Genomic DNA, 24,717 nt, shown 5'->3' on the forward strand with positions numbered 1-24,717 from the left:
ATCCCTGGAACCCCCTTTCAGGTAGTTAAAGGCTGCTATCAAATCCCCCCTCATTCTTCTCTTTTGCAGACTAAACAAGCCCAGTTTCCTTAGCCTCTCCTCATAAGTCCTGTGCTCCAGCCCCCTAATCATTTTTGTTGCCCTCCGCTGTACTCTCTCCAACTTGTCTATATCCTTTTTGTAGTGGGAGGCCCAAAACTGGACACAATACTCTAAATGCGGCCTCACCAATGCCGAATAGAGGGGAATAATCACTTCCCGTGACCTGCTGGCAATGCTCCTCCTAATGCAGCCCAATATGCTATTAGCCTTCTTGACAACCAGGGCACACTGCTGACTCATATCCAGCTTTTTATCCACTGTAACCCCCAGGTCCTTTTCTGCAGAACTGCTGCCTAGCTCGTCGGTCCCCAGTCTATAGCTGTGCATGGGATTCTTCCATCCTAAGTGGAGGACTTTGCACTTTTCTTTGTTGAACCTCATTAGATTTATTTTGGCCCAATCCTCCAGTTTGTTTAGGTCCTTCTGTATCCTATCCCTACCTTCCAGGGTATCTACCACTGCCCGCAGCTTAGTGTCATCCGCAAACTTGCTGAGGGTGCAATCTACCCCATCTTCCAGATCATTAATGAAGATGTTGAACAAAACTGGCCCCAGGACCGACCCCTGGAGCACTCCACTTGTGATTGGTTGCCAGCTAGACATGGAGCCATTGATCACTACTCATTGAGCCCTATGCGCTAGCCAGTTCTCTATCCATTTTGTAGTCCATTCATCCAACCCATACTTCTTTAACTTGCTGATAAGAATACTGTGACAGACAGTATCAAAAGCTTTGCTAAAGTCAAGGTATATCACATCTACCGCCTTCCCTACATCCACAGAGCCAATCACCTCATCATAGAAAGCAATCAGGTTGGTCAGGCATGACTTTCCCTTGGTGAATCCGTGTTGACTGTTCCTGATCACCTTCCTCTCTTCCAAGGGCCTTAAAATGGATTCCTTAAGGACCTGCTCCATGATTTTTCTAGGGATTGAAGTGAGGCTGACTGGTCTGTAGTTCACTGGATCCTCTTTCCTCCCTTTTTTGAAGATGGGCACTATATTTGCTTTTTTCCAGTCATCAGGGACCTCCCCCTGTTGCCACGAGCTTTCAAAGATAATAGCCAATGGCTCTGAAATCACCTCAGCCAACTCCCTCAGCACCCTCGGCTGCATTGCATCTGGCCCCATGGACTTATGTATGTCCAATCCTTCTAAACATCTAAATCCTTCTAAACACCTGCGGGATGTTCGCCTCCTTTCCATTCTGTGCCACCCAGTGAAGCAGTCTGGGAGCTGATCTTGTCTGTGAAGACAGAGGCAAAAAAGGCATTGAGTACCTCAGCTTTCTCCACATCCTCTGTCACTAAGTTGCCTCCCTCATTCTCTAAGGGGCCCACATTTTCCCTAATCTTCCTCTTATTAGCAACATACCTGTAGAAACCCTTCTTATTCCCCTTCACTTCCCTTGCTAGCTGCAATTCCAATTGTGCTTTGGCCTTCCTGATTTCATTCCTGCATGTTCGAGAAGTATTTTTATAATCCTCCGTAGTCATCTGACCAAGCTTCCACTTCTTGTAAGCTTCTTTTTTGTGTTTAAGTTTGCCATAGACTACTTTGTTAAGCCAAGCTGGGCGCCTATCATATTTGCTATTCTTTCTGCACATCGGGATGGTTTACTCCTGTGCCCTCAATAAGGTTTCTTTAAAATACAGCCAGCTCTCTTGGATTCCTTTCCTTCTCATATTAGCCTCCCAGGGAATCCTGCCCATCAGTTCCCTGAGGGATTCAAAGTCCGCTCTTCTCAAGACCATGGTCCGTATCCTGCTGTTCTCCTTTCTTCCTTTTGTCAGGATCCTGAACTCAACCATCTCATGGTCACTGTTGCCTAGGTTGCCACACACTTCTACTTCCCCTACCAAATCTTCCCTGTTTGTAAGCAGCAGGTCAAGAGAAGCACGGCCCCTAGTTGGTTGCTCCAGCACTTACACCAGGAAATTGTCTGCGACACTATCCAAAAACTTCCTGGATTGTTTGTGCTCTGCTATATTGCTCTTCCAGCAGATGTCAGGGTGATTGAAGTCCCCCATGAGAATCAGGTCCTGTGAACTGGAAACTTTCCCTAGTTGAGTAAAGAAAGCCTCATCTACCTCATCCTCCTGGTCTGGTGGTCTATAAGAGACACCAACCACGACATCACCCTTATTGTTCTTGCTTCTAAGCTTAACCCAGAGACACTCAACTGGCTTATCTCCAGTTTCATAGGGAGATGCATGGATAATGTAGAACTGCAGCACAGTTTCTATACACACCCCTCTCCGAAGCCAAGTGAAAGAGGAGGCAGCTGGAGCATCTCTATGCTCCAGTTGCAACCATCCCTTGGGCCATTTGCAGTTGGCACAAGTTGGCGTAATGTTCATTCACCACTAAGTTGTGCCAGGGGACAGCACTGGCAGACAGCAGTCCACATATCAGGGAAGTGCAAGGGTTGCTTTATGTTTGGCACTTTTGAGGGTGCCTCTCTGCTAGCCCATCAAAAGGGAGAGCACCTACATAACCACCTGAGAGTGGAGTACTGGGAAAGTTGCTGTAATGCCCTGCATCCACACTAGTGCTCTGCTTGCTAGAGTGTGGAGCTAAGACTTCTGGGTATGCATACCATGGTTTATAATACTTCAGTAAACTACAATGTGGGTGAAGTTGATTCCTTAAACTGTCTCTTTCCATCTTGTTTCCCTTGCTTCATCCAGTCTAGCTTTAAGGTGGTGTGCGGCTTTGGTCGCTTCCTCTTCATCTGGTGCACTTTTGAATGTTCGATGTAGTTGCTCACATTCTGCATCCCAACCTGGGATGGAAGTCTTGCGTCTGCTGAGAGGGATTCTTGACTTAGGGTATGTCTACACTGATGGTAGCAAAGTTGCCACCATCAGATCGATCTTTCTGGATTGACTGAGCAGTCAGTGAAGATCTGCTCAATCAATCAGGAAGTCGATCTAGTAAAACCATCTCCTCAAGTGGCACAGTGCAGTGAAGAAACTGCGCAGAACGGAAGTACAGCAGTCGACGGGAGTTATGCAAGCTACTCTGTGTAGCTTGTGTAACTCCCGTCGACTGCCACCGAATTTCCAGGTAAGTGTAGACTAGGCCTTAGACACAGTGACAATTCCATCACAGAAGGCAGAGTAAGTGTTATTAATGTCTGCAGAGTCTGAGTGGGGTAGAGCATGAACTAAATTGTCAGTTAGGTTGCTGAAATGTTCCCAGTCGGCCTTGCGGAAGTTCCACCTTTTTAACAGGGAGTGAAGAAGTTGGGTAAGTAGTGGGCTGTCTGGCTCAGTGGGCTTCTTCTTAAGCTATATAATTGCGTCCAAGACCATCATATGATGTGTAATACAAGAATTCATCACCAACCATTGCTTCCGTGTCAGTCCAGCCGGACAAGGCTTCTCAAAAATGGTGTCCCACAAGGGTCAGTCTTGGCCCCTGCACTCTTCAACCTCTATACTGCTGACCTTCCATATACCTCAGGCATGAAACTCGCATATGCCGATGACATGGTCATTCTTTACTCCAGCAAGTCCTTTGAGGACACACAACAGATCTTAGAAAGGACATCCAAGCAATGCATACCTATTATCATCAGTGGTGGCTTCAACTTAACATTCAAAAAACAACTTGCTCAGTCATCCACCTGAATAACAGGGAGGCAAACAAAGAACTCATCATCCGACTCAATGGATTGTCCTTGCCGTTCTCGAGCACCCTGACCTACTTAGGGGTAAAGCCAGACAGAACCTTTTCTTTCTGCCATCGTATCAATGGAGCGGTTGCAAAAGTGGTTGCAAAAGCCCAGATCAACTTGCTGTGCAGTTATGCTTGGGGTGCAGATTTCACAACCTTACACTCTGCTGCTTTGGCACTTGTGTATGCTCCAGCAGAATACTGCGTGTCTGCTTGGGGCAGGAGTACACATACACTTAAGCTGGACACACATCTCAATGCTGCCCTTCACATTATCAGCGGATGCCTACTCCTCATACTATCTTATGAATTGCCCGTTCTGTCTGATGTTCCACTGCACCATCTAAGACGGCTGGCTACAGATAGGCAGGCAGCATTCAAAGCTGCTAACAGCCTGTTCCACCCCCTTCATTAAAGGATCATCCAGCCTCTGTGGGCTCAATGCTTCAGGAGCCACAAGTCTTTCATAAGAGCAGCTCAGGCCTTCATACAGGCAGATAGTGGTCAAAGCCAGAGTGAGTGGGTCATGAGCCAGTGGAGGAAGGAACAACGCCCTGGCAGATGGCAACAACTGCCTCCCATCTCCACCTCACCCATAGGTTGCAGCCTGCCACGAAAGGAGTGGACCCACTTAAACCACCTAAGGACAGGTGTTGGGCGCTTTAACTCCTGCATGCACAGCTGGAACCTTTGTGCGACTGCAGCCTGTGAGCATGGAGAAATACAGACAGCAGACCATCTTGTGGAGGAATGCCCCATCCACCACCTTGAAGGAGGATGGGTTTCCCTCGACCTCCTGACCGACAACGCACTGGAATGGCTGAGGTCTGCCACATACAATTGCTGAATGAATGCTCGAATGGAACTCTACACCACACGCAAGAAGAAGAAACTTCAGTGTGACGCTGGCAGACCAGGTGACAGCTCATGCCAAAGCTCCAGGTTAATTCATTTGTGTATTAGTGTAGTGAGGCGGTGTGGTCTCCCTTCAAGCCAGAGGGAGAGGAACCACCCTCCATGCCCAGGTGGATGGAGCCAGAACAACCTCACCCCTCCCATCAGAAGTGGGTAGCTGGGACAAGAAGTATAGAAGGCAGGGCCTCCAGCTCAGTTGAGACCAAGACAGCAAGGGAGATGGAGACATCCTGAGTGGATATAAATTGGCCATCAGGAATGGCTGTGGAGTTGAACAGAGAGAGCGGTTTCTAGCAACCAGCTCAAGTGGCCCAGCTCTGATGATGCTGCAGAATTTAGCCCCAGAAAAGGGATGGAGTTATGCAGATCTGGTACAAGCCCTTGATATGCAGTTTGGAGCTGAGCTGTCCAGGGCACAGCTAAGAGCTAGAAAGAGATAGAAAGAAGAAACCCCACCTGAACTGGCAGAGGACCTCAGGAGACTTGTGTTCCTGGCACAGCAGAATACCACTGAGGCCTTCCAGGTTAGACTGGCAATGTACCAGTTCACAGATGCTCAGATGGACTTGGACTTGCACATCAAGATCAGTGAAAGGAAGGCACAGACACTTTGAGAGGCTGTGTAATTTGCCACAAATTTGAATCTTTCTCTGCAGCAATGCACCAGAAGAGGAAGTAGCCATTTATGAGAAAGATGGGAGCTAATCACCATGAGCCCTTTAAGTACAGCTGTGTGTCTAATATGCATGATCAAAAGGGGGATTCTAATTTGGTTCATGATGTTCAACTATTAGAAAAGTTGTTAAATTTGGTTCATAAAACAAGGAAAATTAGCCATAATGCAAAAATTAAGGGAAGCATATCAGTTAAAAGCTGGTACTGTGAAAAAAATGGTCACAACAAGGACTTAGAAATTTAAGGTGGGCTGTATCACAGCATCACAGGTGCCTAGTGAAAGTACCTGGGTGTCAGCCTCTGGCCAGCTGGCAGCACAGTGAAGCTGTGTCTTTCTGGGTGCCATTCGCAAAAAACAGAGCTCTGTACCAGAGATGGATGAATGCAGTTGCTGGTACTGAAGCTGGGTGTGAATGTGGGGAACAAACATTGAGCAGGCTGATTGCATGGATATGTGACTTCTGGTAAGCAAGAGGGAACAGGCAGATAGCAAGAAAAGTCCAGAGAGTGGAGGGCCCTAGGAGAGTCATGGGAAGGCACGAGAGGACAACTGGACCTTGATTTTTATGTGACAGCATTAACCTGCATCCACACTAGAGAGAGGTTATATTAATGGTTGACAGTGTGAGCTCACTTGATCTCTGTCTGATAGCTTGAGATGTGCTAGCCAACTTGTGTTACTTCCTAACATTGCTACACACAAGTGAAGGAGTTTTGTGTATGGACAGAAGTTAAGAACACTCAAGTGTGTGTTACCTCATGTTAACTCATGAGTGAAGACAAGTCCCCAGAGTCAGGACCTTCATTAATACCAGAATACTCCCTTAAAAAGCAATTTCTGAAAATTCTGCAGAATTTCCCAGTTGTTTTTGGCTAGTTTGGAAAATTATTAGTTTTTAAATATGATAAATATGCTTTAGTATATTATAAAGGGCTTTATAATTATACTAGAAGTTGTATTAATGCTTAGGCAATTCAATATCATAAGTGTCTCAGAAGTACCATAGATTTTTTGGTTTTTGTTCTAAATACAATTAAAGTAGGTTACATATACATATATGTGCATGCACGTGTGTGTGCATATAATTAGAAACTAAAGCGCGAAAATATCAAAGCACCAAAAAGAGAAAAAAATTGATGTAAGAGGCCAGTGAATTAATACAACAGACAAGACACAGTTCCCAGACAAGTGTGACCAGAAGTAAATCTTAGATTTGATGTTTTCTCCTATGACTTATGAGGTGGTGATTTGCCCTGCACAACAGAACAGATCTTGGCCTTTCTTTTTCACTTACCAGAGGATTTACAGAGCAGGAAAAGAGGATTACAATTCCTCTCAGCAGAAAGTAATCCTTTTAAGTTAGGTATGTCAGCATTCATTGAGAAGTGTGGGAAACTGCACACTACTTAAAATGCTTGACAGGTCTTGGAGAAATGTGGTGGCAGAAGGTGGGAGCAAAAATTCCTAGAGTCATGACAGCAATGGTCCCCAAATTAGTAACTGCTGGAGGAGAAAGCATTAGAAATGGGAGCCCAGGAACAGGGTCTGGGTTTAATATTCATCTATCTGGGGGACTGAAAGCATTAATGTCCAATATTGTAACTCAGATTTTCGTTGCAATTATCCAATTAAAAACTGACAGTAACTATTTCAATTTACAAGGACATTCTGAAGAGACATTGGTCCTCCTTAATTATACTGTATATCAGTATGGCACTATAATGATGAGATCCAAATAAATTGATAGATTTGATATATTTGATATATCTTCACAGCAGCTAATCATTTCTTCATGTATGCATTTGTTCTGCTCAGAAAGCTACAGTTCAGAAGTTTTGTAGTCCAATTATAGTGTTTATTACATGGTTTAAATGTCCAAGGTCTGGACTCAGAGACTATCAATAATGCTCTCACCATATGATGAGCAAGGTCAGAGGCTATTCTGGACCCAATAGTTGTAAAGTAATTCAGGGATAATATGTAAGGTTAAGATTGGAGAGCACCTAGAATCTAGTTATAATATCAGGTTTGAGATGCTGAGTATATAGAAAAGGCAATAATACAAAGACTAGTGGAGCTCAGAAAAGCAGATTTTGAAGTAATATGAAAAGAGAATGAAAATTGGCAGGAATTTAGTAATGCATAGGAAATCCACATTATTAAGGTGAGAGCTATTTGAGATACAGTTGGAGAGGTTATATTCAAATTAATTCCAGTATATTCAAAAAAAGCTAAAAGAGCAACAGAATCCAGAGTGGCTAAGCAGGGACATAAAGAGCAGTAGAAGAGACAAAGGATTTTTTAAAAATATTGGGAAGGAGAATGATTGTGAGAGGTACAAAAGTGGAAAGTTTAAAAAAAAAGAAGGTAGCAAATTGCATAAAATAGCACAGGATTAGACAGTTCATAATGCATCTGTAACAGCATAACAGCCACACATTTGTATTGTAATAGAATGCAATTTAATTCAATCTAATTTAACACAGGACATTCTAACACAATAATTTGAAATCTGCTGTTCACAATCCAGGCTAGCTCCTTGACAGCTTTTTAACTGAATGGAGTGCTTTATGTAGACTATTGAGGACAAGCAAGAGGAGCAGAAAGCTGGAGTCAGCAATAGGAATAGAAAGGGCAGATCTTTAAGGAACGTATGAATCTTGTATCACACAAGAAACTTGTATAATTGAAAATGTCCTCATTTCACTTTTGCTAATAATACATAAATAAATAAAACATAATTCTCATTCTTTGTCTTCTGTTGAATCTTCTACTCTCCCTTCTCCCCCTTTCTGCAAAACTCCTTACTTCAGTGCCCTGAGTGACAACTGCAGGTTTCTCTATAGTGGATGCTGCAAAGCAAACCATTATTTAAATGGCATGCTTTGGCTTAATGGTTCTTTGTTTGCTGGTAACCCCTTTCCTGAGACTCAGCTCTAACAAGTAATCCCCATATGGCTAGTATATACATACACAGAAGTACTCTGCTGCTCAACTAGATGGCCCCATGTTAGGAATCAATTAGTATTTGTTATATTGAGCAAGTTCAAATGATAAATTAGATGAAGCCATTTGATATATATTTCATTATGTGTTTTTTTGTATTCTGAAGAAAGTGGTAAAAGGATATAGTTTGCTCTTTTTTCCATTACCAGACTAGAAATTTCACAAGAACAGACTTTTTTTGTGAAATTTCTGGTATATACTGGTTTGGAAATTCTGCAAGAATAGCCAATCTTGTAGTATTTGGTATTTTTGTGTCAAAGAAAAGCAGGAAGAAGAGAGGCAAGAGAAAAAAATTAACTTTTTGATCTGCAGATGTTCACTTTGGACTAAGGTTTCAGACAAAAGCTCAGGTTGGTTCGTTCACACTTAGGGGTAGTCTGTTACTATCTTCTAGTCAACTGAAACATTAAAGTGTACTTTTGAAAAGTGATTTTGAAATAGCGCATCCATTGTGAGCTTCCAACTCTATTGTGTCTTTAATTGCCATGCCACAGCTGCTCAGTTTACAAGTATATATATTCCAACTGCCAGTCCTGCAAACTAGAACCTAGAAATGTAGTCAAACTATTCATTCTGGTTTGTGCATCCTCTCCACTAATTTTCCCCCTACAGGGTCTTACACTACAGGGCAGTAAGCATCTGGTACTAGGATACTGGACTAGAAGGACCGTTGGTCTGATTCACTATTGCAAGTTTTATGTTCTTAAATTTGTATCTATACTGGCCAAGTCATTGCCCCTCACTCACATCCATAACCTACACTCTTCCATGACAGACATTGTATACACTGTGCTCATTTGTACATTTTGTGCTATGAGATAGAGATATAGGAGCATATTAATCAAACAGATTGATTAATAAAATAAATAAATATAAATATTGCACCTTCTCACACAAGTATTTTTAAAATGGTATCCCTAATTTGCTTTCAAAGGCTGCTAACTGGAGTTTATTGATGGGAAGCTGGAAGAGATGGTTTGGATGATTTATTTTTTCTTCCTGCTAATGGGAATTTGGAAGTAAAGATTAAAATAGGAAATCATTAGAGGGGGAAATTATTTTTGAAACAGATTTGGTTTCCCTTTTTTCCTGTTTAAGTTTAAAAAAAACCTGTCCTTCAATCGAATTTACTTTTCAACATTTGAAACTATATTTGTTTTCCTTTCGTATTTCTCTTGGTTGGATGTTGCAACAAAGCTTATCTGCATCTACCCAGTTTCACCTTTGGTTTCACTTGCATTAGCACAATATTGCAGTTAAGGTTGCAAACAGCATAGGAATGTTTATATACAACCATTTTTAATGAAAGCATTTCTATTCCTCAGTTTAGGATTTACAAAACTAGTTGGTATCAAAATCTGTATTTTAAGCACATGCTTTCATACTTGCAGGTTTAGGGCTTAAACTACCAGAGCACCTTTAAATAGTATTAGCTACATTTATTTTTGGTTGTTTTTGTTATGGGAGGCAGGGAGAAGAGAAAGTGCTGACTATAGGCTAAGAAATAAATATTGTATTTGTACTGGAACATAATTGTTTCAATTGTCTCTTTCTCAATAAATAAATCTAGGACCACATCCTGGCCCATTGTACAGCCCTTTTGCAGCCCTAAAAGCATAGCTGGAATCTCCCCTGCAATGCAAAGTCAGCATAACTGGATCTGTACTCCCTTACAGGTGTGCTAGAGAATGCTGTGCTGTGGTGATCCAGCATATTGGCCCTATAGGGCCATTACCATTGACAAAAGTTAGAACTGAGGCTGGCTTGATCAGGGGACTAGAAAAATGGTTTTAAGCCCCTCCATTTCTCCTGGCATAGCTGAAAATGTGGGGCTTCAGATTGCTAGCTACATTCCTTACTTGAAAAGAGGGGAGGCTGCAATGTTAATAACTCATGATTTTATCAAAAGTCGTATATTTGGTGTTTTCCGTAAAGCCTCACCTGCTGCAGTCATAAATCTTGGCCTCCATAAAAAAAAATATCCTAGCCTTCCTTGTTTCAGAGAAAAGCTTGAAAACATGGAACCTAAAGACTAAAAATCAGAAAGCACCAAAACTGATCAATTACAAAAACCCATGATTTCTATGGCAATCATGATTTTGGGGACTGACTTGTCAAGAATTATGAACACTTTGGGCTGAAGACTGGAAAAGCATGGCATCAGCACAGATAATAAGGGATTAATAAATAGCTGTGGGACTGACATTCAGCCACCTCTGGAATGGAGGGTGACCACCAGCCTAGTAAGCAGCACGCTGGAGGGAGGAATTTTATGTCTAAGGAATTCAGGTGGCATAGTGCAATCTTTAATGGATTGAGCTTTACAATACCCCTGTGAAGTAGGGAAAGGTCACTACCTACGATCCCAATTTTACAAAGAGACTAAGACCAGATCGACACTACAAACTTTGCTAGCCTAGGACTGATTTGTGACTCACGTAGCTATGCTACTCAAAGCCCCTAGTGTAGACATTTATCCCAGCAAACTGTGCTTTTCCCAGCATAGCTTATTTCAGGCAGGGCATGGGGGTGAGGGAACAGGAAGGACTGAAATCAGCTGAATTAGCAACAGCACAGTTTTCCTGGTATAAACTGCATCCTGGCTATAGGTGCGTTGCAAGTGGAGACCTGGCTTAAGTGACTTGCCCAAGAACCTCAGGGGCAGAGCTGGGCATGGAACCGAGATCTCCCGGCTAACAACCCAACCAGCCGGCCTATCCACTCCATGGGGCCACGGTGGGCCTGGGAAGCAAAGGCCTTTCCCTAGGAGAAGCCTCCCTGCAGCCTGGCCTCCCCCAGCCCAGCAGACTGGATGTCTACACTACAGAGCCACTGTTGCAAGGCAAAGCACTGTAGCTGGGCCGCTGGAGCACAGACGCTTTCCCCCCATGCAGTGAATCCATCTCCTGGAGTGGGGCAGCGAGGGTGAAGGACAAATCCTTCCCTGGGCCGGCGCCGGACCTAACCCTGGCGCGCAGCAGGGCGGGAAAAGTTCTGGTGCCGCTGCCCCAGCGCTGAGAGGGTAGCGCGGCACCCTGAGTTTTAGGGCGGACTAGGCCGCAGGGGGTCGCCGCCAGGTCCGAGCAGTGGAGGGGGAGCCTGTGAGTCTCTGCGGCCCTTCTTGGGGCTAGGGCCGGGCCTGCCCCCGCCGCAATCAACGGCGGCCCCACCCGGAGCTCCCAGGAGAGGCTCCCGCCGCGCCTCGCCCAGCAGCGCGGCCGGGCGGCGACTCCCGTGCTCGGGGGGCGGGGCCCGGCCCAGCTCGCACCACGTCGCCCCCGAGAGGAGCAGGCGGCGGCGGCGGCGGCAGCTGGGCCCCGCGCCCGCCCTCTGGCTCTCCCCCGCACGTCCGGGGGAAGCCGCGCTCTGCTGCAGCCCAACGTCGGCGGCGCGGTCGCTCCGGGACTGGGCCGGGCGAGGGGGGGCGCAGTGGCGCACCAGGATGGCAGCGGTGACCCAGTGCAAGGTGAGGCGGCCCCGGGCGCGCCTAGTGCCCTTCTCCCGCCCGCCCGCTCGCCCGGCACGGGGCAGCTGGGCGCTCAGCGCAGCCCGTGCGGAGGCGCCCTCGCCGGCTGCACACATCTGCCCGCGGACTAGAGCGAGCGGCTGCTGGAGCCGCGGCAGGGGCTGGCATTGCAGCGCCTCTTCTTGCCCCGCTGAGCCAGACCCCCCCCCCTCTGCCAGCAGCGGCGAGCGCGAGCAGCCGCCTGCCTCTATTTGTTCTCCACCACGTGGAGCGGGTCCTGCAAAGGGGCTCGGCGGCGGCTCCAGTGCCTGTGCAGGGCTCCTTAACCGGGGCTGGGGACAGATACCCAGCAGCAGCCGCCGCCGCCTCCTCCATTCCCTTCCCTTCCCTTCTCTTCTCTCTCCCCCCACTCCTCGACCCCGGGGGGTAGCACTTGGCCTTCTGATTAATGGCGAGAGGTGATGGGTTGGGGAAGGAGGAGGGAGTCATTGCCGGGTTGGGTTGGCGTTGCTGGTAAACGTGGATGATCCCCGTATTGTTCCCAAATGTGCCTAGTGGCGCCGCTCAGATGTCAGATCGGCCGCTTAAAAGGCAGTTGATTAACCCTGGGTCCCTCCCTGGCTCTCAGAAAAAAGTTCTCCAAAGTTTCAAATCATGAGTTGGTTGCTTGGTGTTGCTGAGAGGTACTTCTAGTGTGTTTGTGGGGCTGCTTTTCTTTTTGCAGCACTCTACTTATTTGACGTGCCAGCTCTGGCTTCCCTTGTTATATATTTTTCACTGGCTTAATATGAATCTCTTTCTTACATTTTACATTTGGAATAAAACTTCGGGACGTTACTGTGTGTAGTTGCAAACGTCAGCAGCCTCAGACTAGCTGGCGGCAATTGGCATGGCAAACCCACGCCCTCCCCCCGGGCACTGCCTTTTCCTGCTGCATGATAAGCAGGGACCGAGTGAAAATTCAAACCCCAGGTTTTTTTTAAACTATATTTGAATGAGCACTACTGCATTTTAAAAAATTAAAAGTTTCCCTCACTTGTGATACTATGATCTTATATTATAAAACTGAGCACTAAAAATATAATCCATGTGTTGTGGTGTTTGTCCAAACTGAATGCAGATAAAATACGCTTAGGGAAAATAAATGAATTCGTGTTACTGCCATTTGTAATTAGTTTTTTTTTGTTTTTGTTTTTTCTCTAATATTCAAGGAAATCCAGTACAAAACTATTTTTTTTAAACCTATCTTAATATTAGATTTTGTAATTTTTTAATCAAATCTTAAAATGTTGGGCCTAGCCTGTTGGTGAGTTTCTTTTCATTGTTTTGTAAAGTGCCATCTTTTTAAAAAAGTCTCTGACTCACAAACATTTTAATAGTGATAGCTCTTTTGCTTCTGTCCTCTTCTCAATTTTGTTAAAAATGTTAGTTTAGATCCCAGTCCTACAAACAGGCACGTGAATAACCTCAAGTATGTGTGTAAATGTTTGCAAGATTAGGGCCTTTGTGGTTTAGTTTTACATGTGTGAGTAGTTTGTTGAACTTCACTTGCAATGAGTAGTTAAAGGGACACTCAGGCAAATCAAATTACTTGTGTAAGCGTTTGCAGAATCAGACTTAATAATACATGTGGTGACTTACACTGATATGTTCTTGGAATCATGATTTCAGTGAGGGCAGATTAAGTGATCGGTTTACCTTAAGGGAAAGCAGTTTTACATGGTGGGCAATTGACCACAGGCTAGAGCCCTTACTAAATATTTCAGAAGCAGAAAGATATGAAATTAGTGCACTGTCTTCCATACAAATACATTAGGAACTTGAGATCTGTTCCCGGCTCTGCACCATCAATTTAACCTGATCCTCAGCTTCTCTCCATCTGAAAGTGAGGATAACAATATTACTGGAATGTTGGTGCTTAAGCCATTGGTGCTTATACAGTGCTTTGAGATCCGTTGACTGAAGGCATTTTATAGAAGTGCAAAGTATTAATTATTATGCCTGATGCTACAAGGAGATAGCAATATTGCCTCCAGTCACTCTTTTACTCAAGGGACCGCAGTTTTTTCTATAAAATAAAAATGCCAATAAATATATTAGTTCCACAGGGGTAGCCGTGTTAGTCTGTATACAGCAAAAACAACGAGAGTCCTGTAGCACTTTAAAGACTAACAAATTTAATTTCTGCAGGCATAAGCTTTCATGGGCTGCAACCCACTTCGTCAGATGCAAGAAATAGAAATCAGATAGGGGGTGTATATATATACATCCAAGGGTAAAGAACAACAACGGGGAGGGTAGGTGTTAGCAAAGTCCACTCAGTTAAAGTAGATGAGGCCTATTCACACCTTCAAGTCAGTGGCACAGCTATGGGCACCCACATGGCCCCACAATATGCCAACATTTTTATGGCTGACCTAGAACACTTCCTCAAAACTCGTCCCCAAGCACCTCTCCTTTACCTATGCTACATTGATGACATTTTCATCATCTGGGCCCATGGGAAAGAGTCCCTCGAAGAATTCCAGCGGGATTTCAATAATTTCCACCCCACCATCAACCTCAGCCTGGACCAGTCCACATAAGAAATCCACTTCTAGGACACTACAATACAAATAAAGGACGGTCACATTAATACCACCCTATACCGAAAACCAACTGATTGCAATACATATTTCATGCCTCTAACTTCCACCCTGGACACATTACACGATACATTTTCTACAGCCAAGCCCTAAGATACAACCGGATTTGCTCCGATCCCTCAGATAGAGACAAACACCTGCAGGATCTCCATAAAACAGTCTTAAAACTACAATACCCTCCTGGAGAGGTGAAGAAACAAATTGACAGAGCCAGATGGGTACCCAGAAATCACCTACTATGGGACAGATCCAACAAAGAAAACAACAGAACACCACTGGCCATCACCTACAGCCCCCAGCTAAAATCTCTCCAACACATCATTAAGGATCTATAACCTATCCTAGCAGATGATACCTCACTCGCTCAAGCCGTGGGAGGCAGACCTATCCTTGCTTACAGACAGCTTCCCAACCTGAAGTGAATACTCACCAGCAGCTGTAGGAACCTATCCCTGCAACAAACCCTGTTGCCAGCTCTGCCCACACATCGACTCTAGTGACATCATCACAGGTCCTAACCACGTCAGCCACACCATCAGGAGCTCATTCACCTGCACATCTACTAATGTAATATATGCCATCCTGTGCCAGCAATGCCCCTCTGCCATGTACATTGGCCAAACCAGACGGTCACTAGGCAAAAGAATAAATGGACACAAATTAGACACAAAAAATGGTAACATCCATAAACCAGTCAGAGAGCACTTCAATCTCCCAGGACACTCTGTAGCTGACTGAAAGTTGCCATACTTATGCAAAAAAACTTCAAAAACAGACTTCAGCGAGAAACTGCAGAGCTGGAACTCATATGCAAACTTGACACAATCAAACTGGATCTGAATAGGGACTTGGAATGGTTACCTCATTACAAGAAGTAATTGTCCCTGTTCACATATTCTCACCTTCTAATCAATGGTTGTGAATAGGCCTCATCTGCTCTAACTGAGTGGACTTTGCTAACACCTACTTTCCCCATTGTTGTTCCTTACCCTTGAATGTACATATATATTCCCTATCTGATTTCTGTTTCTTGCATCTGATGAAGTGGGTTGCAGCCCACGAAAGCTTATGCCTGCAGAAATTAAATTTGTTAGTCTTTAAAGTGCTACAGGACTTTATTTAAATATATAAATATATATAGGTTGTTTTATTTTAAGGGCAAGTGGAGGGGAGAGAGAATGGCAATCTTTTTTTCCATCTTCCTCTTGTTTATTGTGGGAGTTTGGAGTGTGAGGGGATTTGACAGTGGCAAGAGGGACTGCGGTCCTGGACTTCTTCCTATTCCTTATTTCTCTGGAGCTCTAACAACAGTGAGTTTGTTTCCTGCTGAGCCACATGGAGCCAGCGCCATCAGGAGTTCAGATGTGTTTCAGGCTTCCATGTTTCTGTATCCTCAAACAGTCTATTGACTATGTTAGTTCCTTAAAAAACACAGTGCGGTTCAAGGGTTACAAACACAAACAAGTTTGGTGTGATAGTTATGTGACCCCATTTTAGCCAATCGCTAGCCAACTATTATGAGTCACAAGACCTACTTTATTCATTTATAATATTTGGCAACTGAATGGCTTAGTTTAAATATATCTGTAGAGTGTGTACAGATATACAAGTGAACCCTAGTTATACAGGTGTCTTGGAAGGCATCCAAAACTTGCTTAAAATTGGAGTTTTGTAAAAACCAGTGTCAGTTTTTATAGAAGTTTAGTCTATGGGACTAGATGCACGTTTCAGGTATCACAGAGATTCATGTATTTGGAGTTTGTAAAACTGGCATTGACTTATATTAACTTGAATTCTATCACCAGAAAATACCATCTATGGCCCCAGTCCGGCAAGTGACTCCAGGCACGTGGACCCATATGCCTGCATAAAGCTTCATTGAAGTCCATGACTCCACAGAGCCAACTAGCACAATTGGGGCCTTCTTCCCCCCACCATTCCCTCCCTCCCCCATGGTAGTTTACTTAGGGTATGTCTTCATTGACGGCGGCAAATTCACTGCCATCAGATTGATCTATCTGGATCGATTGAGCGATCAGTGAAGACCTGCTCAATCAATCCAGAAGTCAACGCAATAAAACCACCCCTCAAGTGTTGTAGCTCTGCCTTGATGGGAATGCATTTCTCATCAGCACAGCGAAGACGCTGCGTAGAAAAGGAGTTACAAAGTCAACGGTAGTTACTTAATCTACTCTGTGTAGACCTGGCCTTTGTGCTGATACTGTGCAAGTCTGCTGTCTGGAAAACTGGGATTCAGAAGTAGATTAGAGACCTCAGGTATGAAGATGCTGCTCTTGTTTCAGGCAAAATTAAATCAGAAATAACCAGCTTCTGTGTGTGGATCAGCGAAAAATTAAATATTGTGGATAAGAGATCAGAGAAAAGGGAGAACATTTGAAGTATGGTCACACTATCTATACTGTTCTCATATTCATAATGTTAGCAAGCTTTCATGAAAGCATCTTTATGGATTGCAGGTTTACACAACCTACGAAAAGGCAATTGTTCAGTCTCATTCCTGTGACTTACAATGTGTGGATAGAAAGACTGCTCTGCCCATGCTGAGCCCCATCGACTTCTGGAGGGCTCCATGTGGGTGTAGCAGTCTGCCCACACTCTAAATTTCAGGATTAGGGCTTTAGTTACTGATATCAAAGGCTGGTTGGTTGTAATGATAAACAATAGAGAAAGTTATGGCTTTGTGATGACAGAAAATGCTTATTGTAGGTGGGGTTAAAGGAAGAGTCATAGCACACAACATTGTAAATAAGTTTCCTGTCAAGACGTCATGAGAAGTCAAATATTCCTTATTTTACGATAAAATAACTTTACTCAATTTAATTACTAATTAAAAATATTTAGAAACCCATGCTTCATTACTTTGGACATATAGAGAGCCAAATTTCTTAAAACTTAATAGATGAATCATATTCAATAATAGGTAGGCTGGGGCAATAAAGATAATAACTTTTCATGGAAAATCCTAAAATTCACAATAGCCATGGCTATGACAAATATACAGCTTTGGTGGAAATCTGTCTTCATCTTGGATGGTACTTAAATATTCCAAAAATCTTAATGTTGTGTGATCTCTCACATATACATGCTTTTTTTCTCACCCTTTGTCCACGTCTCCAAAAGCACCTTCGTGCATTCTTCCATGACACTTTCTTGCGCATAGACTTCTCCATCCCCAAACTATTTCATAAAGCCCCTTTGACTATAGCCAACTTGTATCCTGCTTCTGATGAGCAACTGTGAACAGATAACATCTAGCTAGATTGCCAAGGACTTCTGATATCTATATCTTTTTTTTTTTTTAAACTGACTCAAACTATCTACTTGTTCACATAGCTAATGTGAACATGTGTATAGTCATGTGATTTCTATCATAGTCACTTTCCTTCTCCTTCCCATCTTCCTTCCACTTCTTTTATGGCCACTTGTTACAGTACGTCTTAAATTAGGTCCTGATTCTACAATCATATTCACCTTTATGAATCTGATTGTAGCTGCATGCCTTAGACTGTAAATAGTTCATAGCAGGGAACCGTCTCTTACTGTATTTTTGTTCAGTACCTAAAACGATGGGGCCATGATCCTGAATGGGGCTTCTGTGTGCTACTGTAACACAAATTAAATTGTAAGCCTTGAAAAAGGTCTGTGCTCAGAAGTTACTTGATGAAAATCCATCTTTGATGCAGCTTCTGCTCCAAATGGGTAAAATTCTGCTGGCTTTGCTCACGGTTAGGCCTGTTGATGTCAGTAGGGTTGTTGCAAGTAAAGATTTGTCGACATGCAGAGTTGCACCAATGTAAAGTGTGATTTTTAACCTGATTTAGTTAAATTGGTGCAAAAGGTTATATGGACACTCATACTTTGGTCTAAACAAAGCTTATTTTGGTTTAACTAAATTTGATGAAGAGATTTAAGCTAAAATATTAGCCATTCTTAACTGAAATAGGAGTATTCACACACAAGTTTGCAGAGGTTTATTTAATGGTTTAGTAAGTTGAACCACGTAAGCTTGTGCGTACACAAGACCGAACAGTAGTTTTCAGTCCCATGTGTCTTCCCAGTTGTATCTGTTTAGTTAAAGGGACATTATTTTTAAAGAAATGAGTTAAAAGTAATTTCAGCTCTATAGTTTCTCATCCAGATTTTGTGGCTTTATAATTATTTTTCTGTTTTTTTTGTTTTTTGTTTTTGTTTTTGTTTAATTCCTGTTCTGTGGAAGACCTGTGTGAACAGCAGGGGAGACTGAGTGACTGTACAGTATAAACAGGGAAATTAACTATTCACAGAGTAAGAGAGACAAGATAGGTGATGTAATATTTTTTATTGGACCAACTTTTGTTGGTGGAATAAGGTCCTGAAGAAGAGCCCTGTGTAGCTCGAAAGCTTCTACCTTCCACCAGAAGAAATGGGTCCAATAAAAGTTATTACCTCACCTACTTTGCCTGTCTCATATTCTGAGACTAACACAGCCCCAGCAACACTATTCACAATATAAACAAATGGCAAAAGTAGAGAATATGAACTTTCATTCACTTACACTACAGTTATCTTATATATTACACTTTTTTGTTGTTGGAAAGAATGCTAACTGGAAATGGTAATAGTAATGGAGATGATAGTGATTGGTTAAAAAGTGTTGTATGGTAACTTGTGCATATAATAGCAGTACTTGATAGAAATTATGAAAGATAGTGCAGTACAAATGTTTATCTAATAGAGCTCAGAGATGAACAAACATACATTGCTATACATACATAGTCTCTATTCCTCTTAGCTTGGCAAAACAACAGAGCTGCAGAACAGTGAGCTGTCTTCTGTTTTGCCCTTTGCATCAACAAAGCTGCGTGCTAAATTCTGATTCCGGAATCTTTTCTGTTGGTTCTGAAGTCTAAAACAGAAATCACACCATCTGGTTATTTTTCTCTCTAACAATTCAAGTGGAATTTGCACTGCTGGCAGTAAGGAAAATCTTGTTTTGACTTGTAGAGAGCGCATATACTATTCACATTCTTCATCAATCAGATATTGAATTCCAAGATATCACTTAAACTTTGTATTTTCTTTCTTGTGTTGAAATATCATCTCTTTTAAGCTGCTACTTGTGTATTTATCATTCTCAGCCTTTGGTTACAATGGGAGCAGAATTGACCATTTGCATAATCACAAACAAGTCAGATTCTCTGAATTACTACATCAATGCAATATTATCGAATTCACTGTCTATATCTTGTATCTAATATGAGTGCACTTAGAGTGACCTTTTTCCAAACATTCTTTAAAAAGGTGGATAAAATACTTCATTATCTCAAGTTTAGAGATGGGGAAACTGAGACCTAGCAAAGTATTAGGTACCTGTGTGTCTTGGGATGCTTTTAGGCATCAGATCCAAGGCAGATATATTTAAAACTCAGTAAGACTTTGTCTATGCTAGCACTTACTCCAGCAAAACATTTGTCGCTCAGAGGTGTGAAAAAAACACCCCCGAGTGACATAAGTTTTGCCGGCATAAGTGCTTGTGTGGATAGCGCTATGTCTGCAGGAGACACACTCCCACCAATATAGTTACCGCCACTCGTTTAGGTGATTTTATTATGTCAGCAGGAGAGCTCTCTCCTGTCAACATAACACGACTACACAAGCACTTATGCCGGCAAAACTTATATTGCTCAAGGATGGTTTCTTTCACACACAAAACACAAATGTTTTGCCGGCATAAGTGCTAGTGTAAACAAGGCTTAAAAGTAGTTATTCTGGGACTGTTTTGATGGTATGCTTTTGGGGGCAGGGACTATTTTTTCTCTGAATTTGGAAAGCACCTGGAACATTTTAGGTATTTCTGCAATATAAATAAGTATCTTAAAATATACTATTAATGGAGATAAGTTGAGGAAGTGAAGTTCAGGTTTGGATTAGGTTTAGGCTACTGTTCTAAGCCAAAATAGGCTATGTTACCTGGGAAGTTCCACCATTTCAGAGGTTTTGGTCTGTTATAAGCTTTTCCTGGTGTTCAACATTTGTTTTTAGGTACCTCTAATGTTCTTGTAGGTATTTGCTCAAATATATGTTATGTCCCTGCAAATTTAATTTAGCTATAACCAATGTTTTTTGTGTTGGAATATTCTCTATAGATTCTCCTTGAGCATATTTGGAGTGTTCTTTCCCTTCCCTCCCTTTTTTTTTAATACAGCATGCCATTGGGAAAAGGTAAACACTCTAGGTGCTTCTGTCCTGCAAATAGGCAGTTCTCTGTCAATTTTTTTAAAAATGTGTTTTGGGCAAACATGTTTTAGCTGTCTTCATGTTTTATTTGGCAGAATTAAAAGAATAGGATCTAACATTGTAACAATTATTTAGCCGCTTGAATGCATTTTGATTGAGCCTTAACAAGTGCATGGCTGTCAAAATTTTACACAACTAATAGGGAGTGACATATCATACAAAAGATATTATAGCAGATTCATCTTTGGCGTAGCTCTGTTGATATCTGTGCTGTATTACACCAGGAATAAATTTGGCTTGCTGTGTGAGTTCTAGGAATATTGGAAATAAACAAGCTAATGATGAAAAATGTACAGAAATATTTATTAGTCTGTGCACTTTGTGCTTTGTGCTTGACACATCCGACCCAGAATGTTGTGACATTTATAAAATTACTGAAGACGGCCTTTGTATTGTCCCTAAATTTTTTTTTTTTTTTTTTTTTTTTTTTGGTGTGAATGTATTTATTTTTCTTAACTTATATTTACAGCTTTTTTTTTTTTTTTTTAAAAAAAGCATGTACAGCAGCCTGAGAGACCAGCACATGCCCCGCCGAGCTGTCTCTTTCTCCAAAGCCTTCATGCTTTAGAGAGCTGTTTGACTCTAGTCTTGCGTTGTTCAGGTTTCTCAACTCTGAGCAGGAACACTGAGATTGAGACAGCTATACTGCATACAGTGTTTTTTTTAAAAGGGGAAGTACCAGCAGTTGATGCATTTAAAATTCCTTCTTAAAACTAGCGAAGTTTAAAATGGATGATCTGCAATTTGCTATCACTTTGGATTTTTGATACGATTGGAGCACCGAGTTTAAAAAAGCCAGTTATGCATTGTGTGTAGACTGAACAATAGTTATAAATCGTTGATGAATTGAACAGAATCTGTTAAAGGAGATGGACAGGAAAATGACAGCTCTTGGTGCCAGGAACATAACTTTTCTGATGTACTAGCTGGGTGTCCTATGCAAACTCATTGACTATGTCCACCTTATATAAATCATGCCTTCTTTGTTTCTCCTATTAAATTAAACCAGTTAGCCGGAATGGGGACTCCTGAACATTTTAATGAGACTCTTTAAAATCAGACAGAGGGAGGGGGTCACAAACTAAAAGTCTTTTGAAGTTCTGCAGCAAGTTACTTTAATCAGAGCCCCTCAGTATCTGAGAATGCATAGAGATCAAAAAAAGGTCCTCTACTGGGGAAGTATGGTTTTTTTCTTTTGTTCATAATCGGTAATTACACCCCCATAATGGCTCCTCTGGTGCAGATGCAGAAGTAATAGATGAAGAAGAAGAAATTAGTTAGGCATACAGTAATCGCAGCAGTGGCGAGCTCAGCTGTACAATTAATAGCACAAGAACTAATGCAGTTGTTCCTGGAAGCAATTTATTCATAGCAACAAGGCGCACAGCTCCTTGTATGTTTTTCCATTAAGTCATTAAAATGTATAATGCTCCATTTTTAACCCTTCTCTGTTGAGTGAAGAATGAAATTTCTCCACAGCAAAGGAGTGGGATTCTGGATGCCCATCTTTAGGGATGAGATTGGGAAGAACTCCGGAAGAACTCTAGTATGGCCAGTGCTGCTACAGCTGAAGAGCATTAGATTAAGCTGCTTTGTGTCTGCTAGCTTGAGCCAGTTGTTTAGTGATTGAGCTGATCTTGCTTTAACCAATGTAAGTCAGGACTGAATCTATGTACATCAGTGGAGTTTTGCTGGCATAAAACCCGTATGAGATTAAAATTAGGCACTTAGACGCTCTTGTATTATTATTTTTTGACACACTTGCCAAGTTGTTACTTGCTTCTCCAGTAGCAGCGGAAGTTGGCCAGTAGTGTGATTTAGGGTGCTGGGAGGCAGTGCCGCCGAGGACAGTTTGTGCGGCACGCAGTGCCAGAGAGGAGGTGGACCCGGGTACCAAGGCGTAACCCGACGCTCGTAGGGAGGTCCCGGGTACAGAAGACTCGATGGGCCAGGACATTCCCAAAGTGGAAGGGGGACCCAGGGCCTCGTCGTCTTCCTCCCCTGATGAAGCGGTAGTGAGGACATCGACCACCCATGGACAATAGGGCTCACCAGGAGCTCTTTAGAAGGGTGGCCCAAAACCTGGGTCTACAGGTGGAGGAGATTCAAGAGTCCATAGACCCTATGGTGGACATTTTGGCTCCGGAGAGCCTCTCAAGAGTAGCCTGCCACTGATTAAAATGGTGAAGTTCACGATGAAGAAGCTGTGGCAGTTGCTGGCCTCTATCCCATCTACAGCAAAAGAGAGAGAGAGGAAATATTTTGCCCCTTCCAAGGGATATGAGTATCGCTTCACCCACCCTGGTTTGCTCGTCATGTCTGTGGCAAATGAAAAAGAGAGACGGGGCAGCAGGCCCCGACACCAAAGACGAAGGAGCCTAAAAGACTAGACCTATTTGGGAGGATGGTCTACACCACTAGGGGCCTGCAGCTGAGAATTGCCAACCAATAGGTGATCCTCAGCAGATATAACTTCAGCTTGTGGGACATGATGACAAAGTTTAAAGATTACCTTCTGGCCCAGACCAAAACAGAGATTGGAACCACGGTGGAGAAGGGAAAAGCCGTAGCCAGGACATCATAACAGGCTGCGCTAGATGCCCCTGACTCTGCTTCAGGACTGACTATGGCTTCAGGACTGGCCATGAGAAGAAGTTCTTGGCTGCAGGTGTCAGGCCTCCCTCCTGAGGTTCAGTCCACCATCCAGGACCTTCCCTTCAAAGGAGCAGGGCTATTTTCGGAGCAAACTCTAAGCTCCCACAGCCTCAAGGACTCTAGAGTGACCCTGAAATCCTTGGGGCTACATACACCCTCCATGCAGAGGAAGCATTTTAAGCCCCAGTCTGGGCAAAGGTTTTATCCTCAGCATCCTCGGCAGGACTTCTCCAGGAGAAAGGGCAGGAGCAATAGGCGCAGGACACCCCAGCCACCCAACCCTTTAAAGGCACAGGGAAGCAGCTGCCAGGGCCAAAACAAAACCTTTGAAGGTGTGCCCAAGGGCAACACTTCAGGATAGTTACTGGATCCTGACCCCCACCGCCCTTTCCGCAACAGATTATCCCATTTCTACCATGCCTGGACCCGAATAATATCAGGCAGATGGGTGTTGCGCACGGTAGAAGTGGGATACTCCCTCCAATTTTGTTCTACCCCACCTTCCCACCCCCTTACCAGTCTTCAGGGGCCCCTCTCATGAGCAACTTCTCAGGAGAGGTGCAGGAACTGCTTTGCACTGGAGCGGTAGAAGAGATCCTTCAGGAGCTAAGGGGGAAAGGAGTTTTACTCCAGGTATTTCCTAATCCTGAGGGCAAAAGAAGGGCTCAGGCCTATTCTCGATCTGCAAAATCTCAATAAGTTCATAAAGAAGCTGAAATTTCGCATGGTCTCCCTAGCCTCGATCATTCCCTCTCTGGATCCAGGGGACTGGTGTGTCGCCCTCGACCTAAAAGATGCTTGCTTCCATATCTCAATAATACCCTCCCACAGGAGGTTTCTCAGGTTCATAGTAGGACACAACTACTACCATTTCGCTGTCCTCCTGTTCAACCTATCGGTGGCTCCGAGAGTCTTTACCAAACGCATGGCCATAGTCACTGCATTCCTGAGGAGGCACGGTGTCCAGGTATACCCGTATCTGGATGATTGGCTAGTCTAGGGCAGCTCCAAGGAGCAGGTGGAGGCACGCGTTGCTATAATACGGGTGACGTTCCACAACCTGGGTCTGCAACTAAACGTGAGCGAGTAGACTCTAGTGCCCATGCAAAAAATAGAGTTTATAGGGGTGGTCCTTGATACAGTTCAGGCCAGAGCTCTGCGGCCAGGGTCTTGTTTCTGGACTATGGGCTCCATAATTTGGACCCTCAGCAACTTTCTGACTACCACAGTTCAAAGCTGCCTGATGTTTCTAGGCCACATGGCCTCCTGCACAT

At 43.4% G+C, this 24,717-nt stretch overlaps 1 protein-coding gene across 1 annotated transcript in view; it reads left to right on the forward strand.

The window, feature by feature from the left end:
• Window positions 1-11,460: 11,460 nt before the first annotated feature.
• CDCA7L (cell division cycle associated 7 like) overlaps window positions 11,461-24,717 on the forward strand; it is a 33,844-nt gene continuing 20,587 nt past the window's right edge. The window contains exon 1 of the mRNA XM_067562083.1: window positions 11,461-11,846. Coding sequence (XP_067418184.1) covers window positions 11,823-11,846 — 24 coding nt within the window. The 5' untranslated portion in view covers window positions 11,461-11,822. The remainder of the gene's footprint in view (window positions 11,847-24,717) is intronic.

The sequence above is a fragment of the Emydura macquarii genome, unplaced genomic scaffold (genome assembly GCF_026122565.2).
Source record: "Emydura macquarii macquarii isolate MOO-44397 ecotype Brisbane River unplaced genomic scaffold, CSIRO-AGI_Emac_v2 contig_2422, whole genome shotgun sequence".
Lineage (NCBI taxonomy): Eukaryota > Metazoa > Chordata > Testudines > Chelidae > Emydura > Emydura macquarii.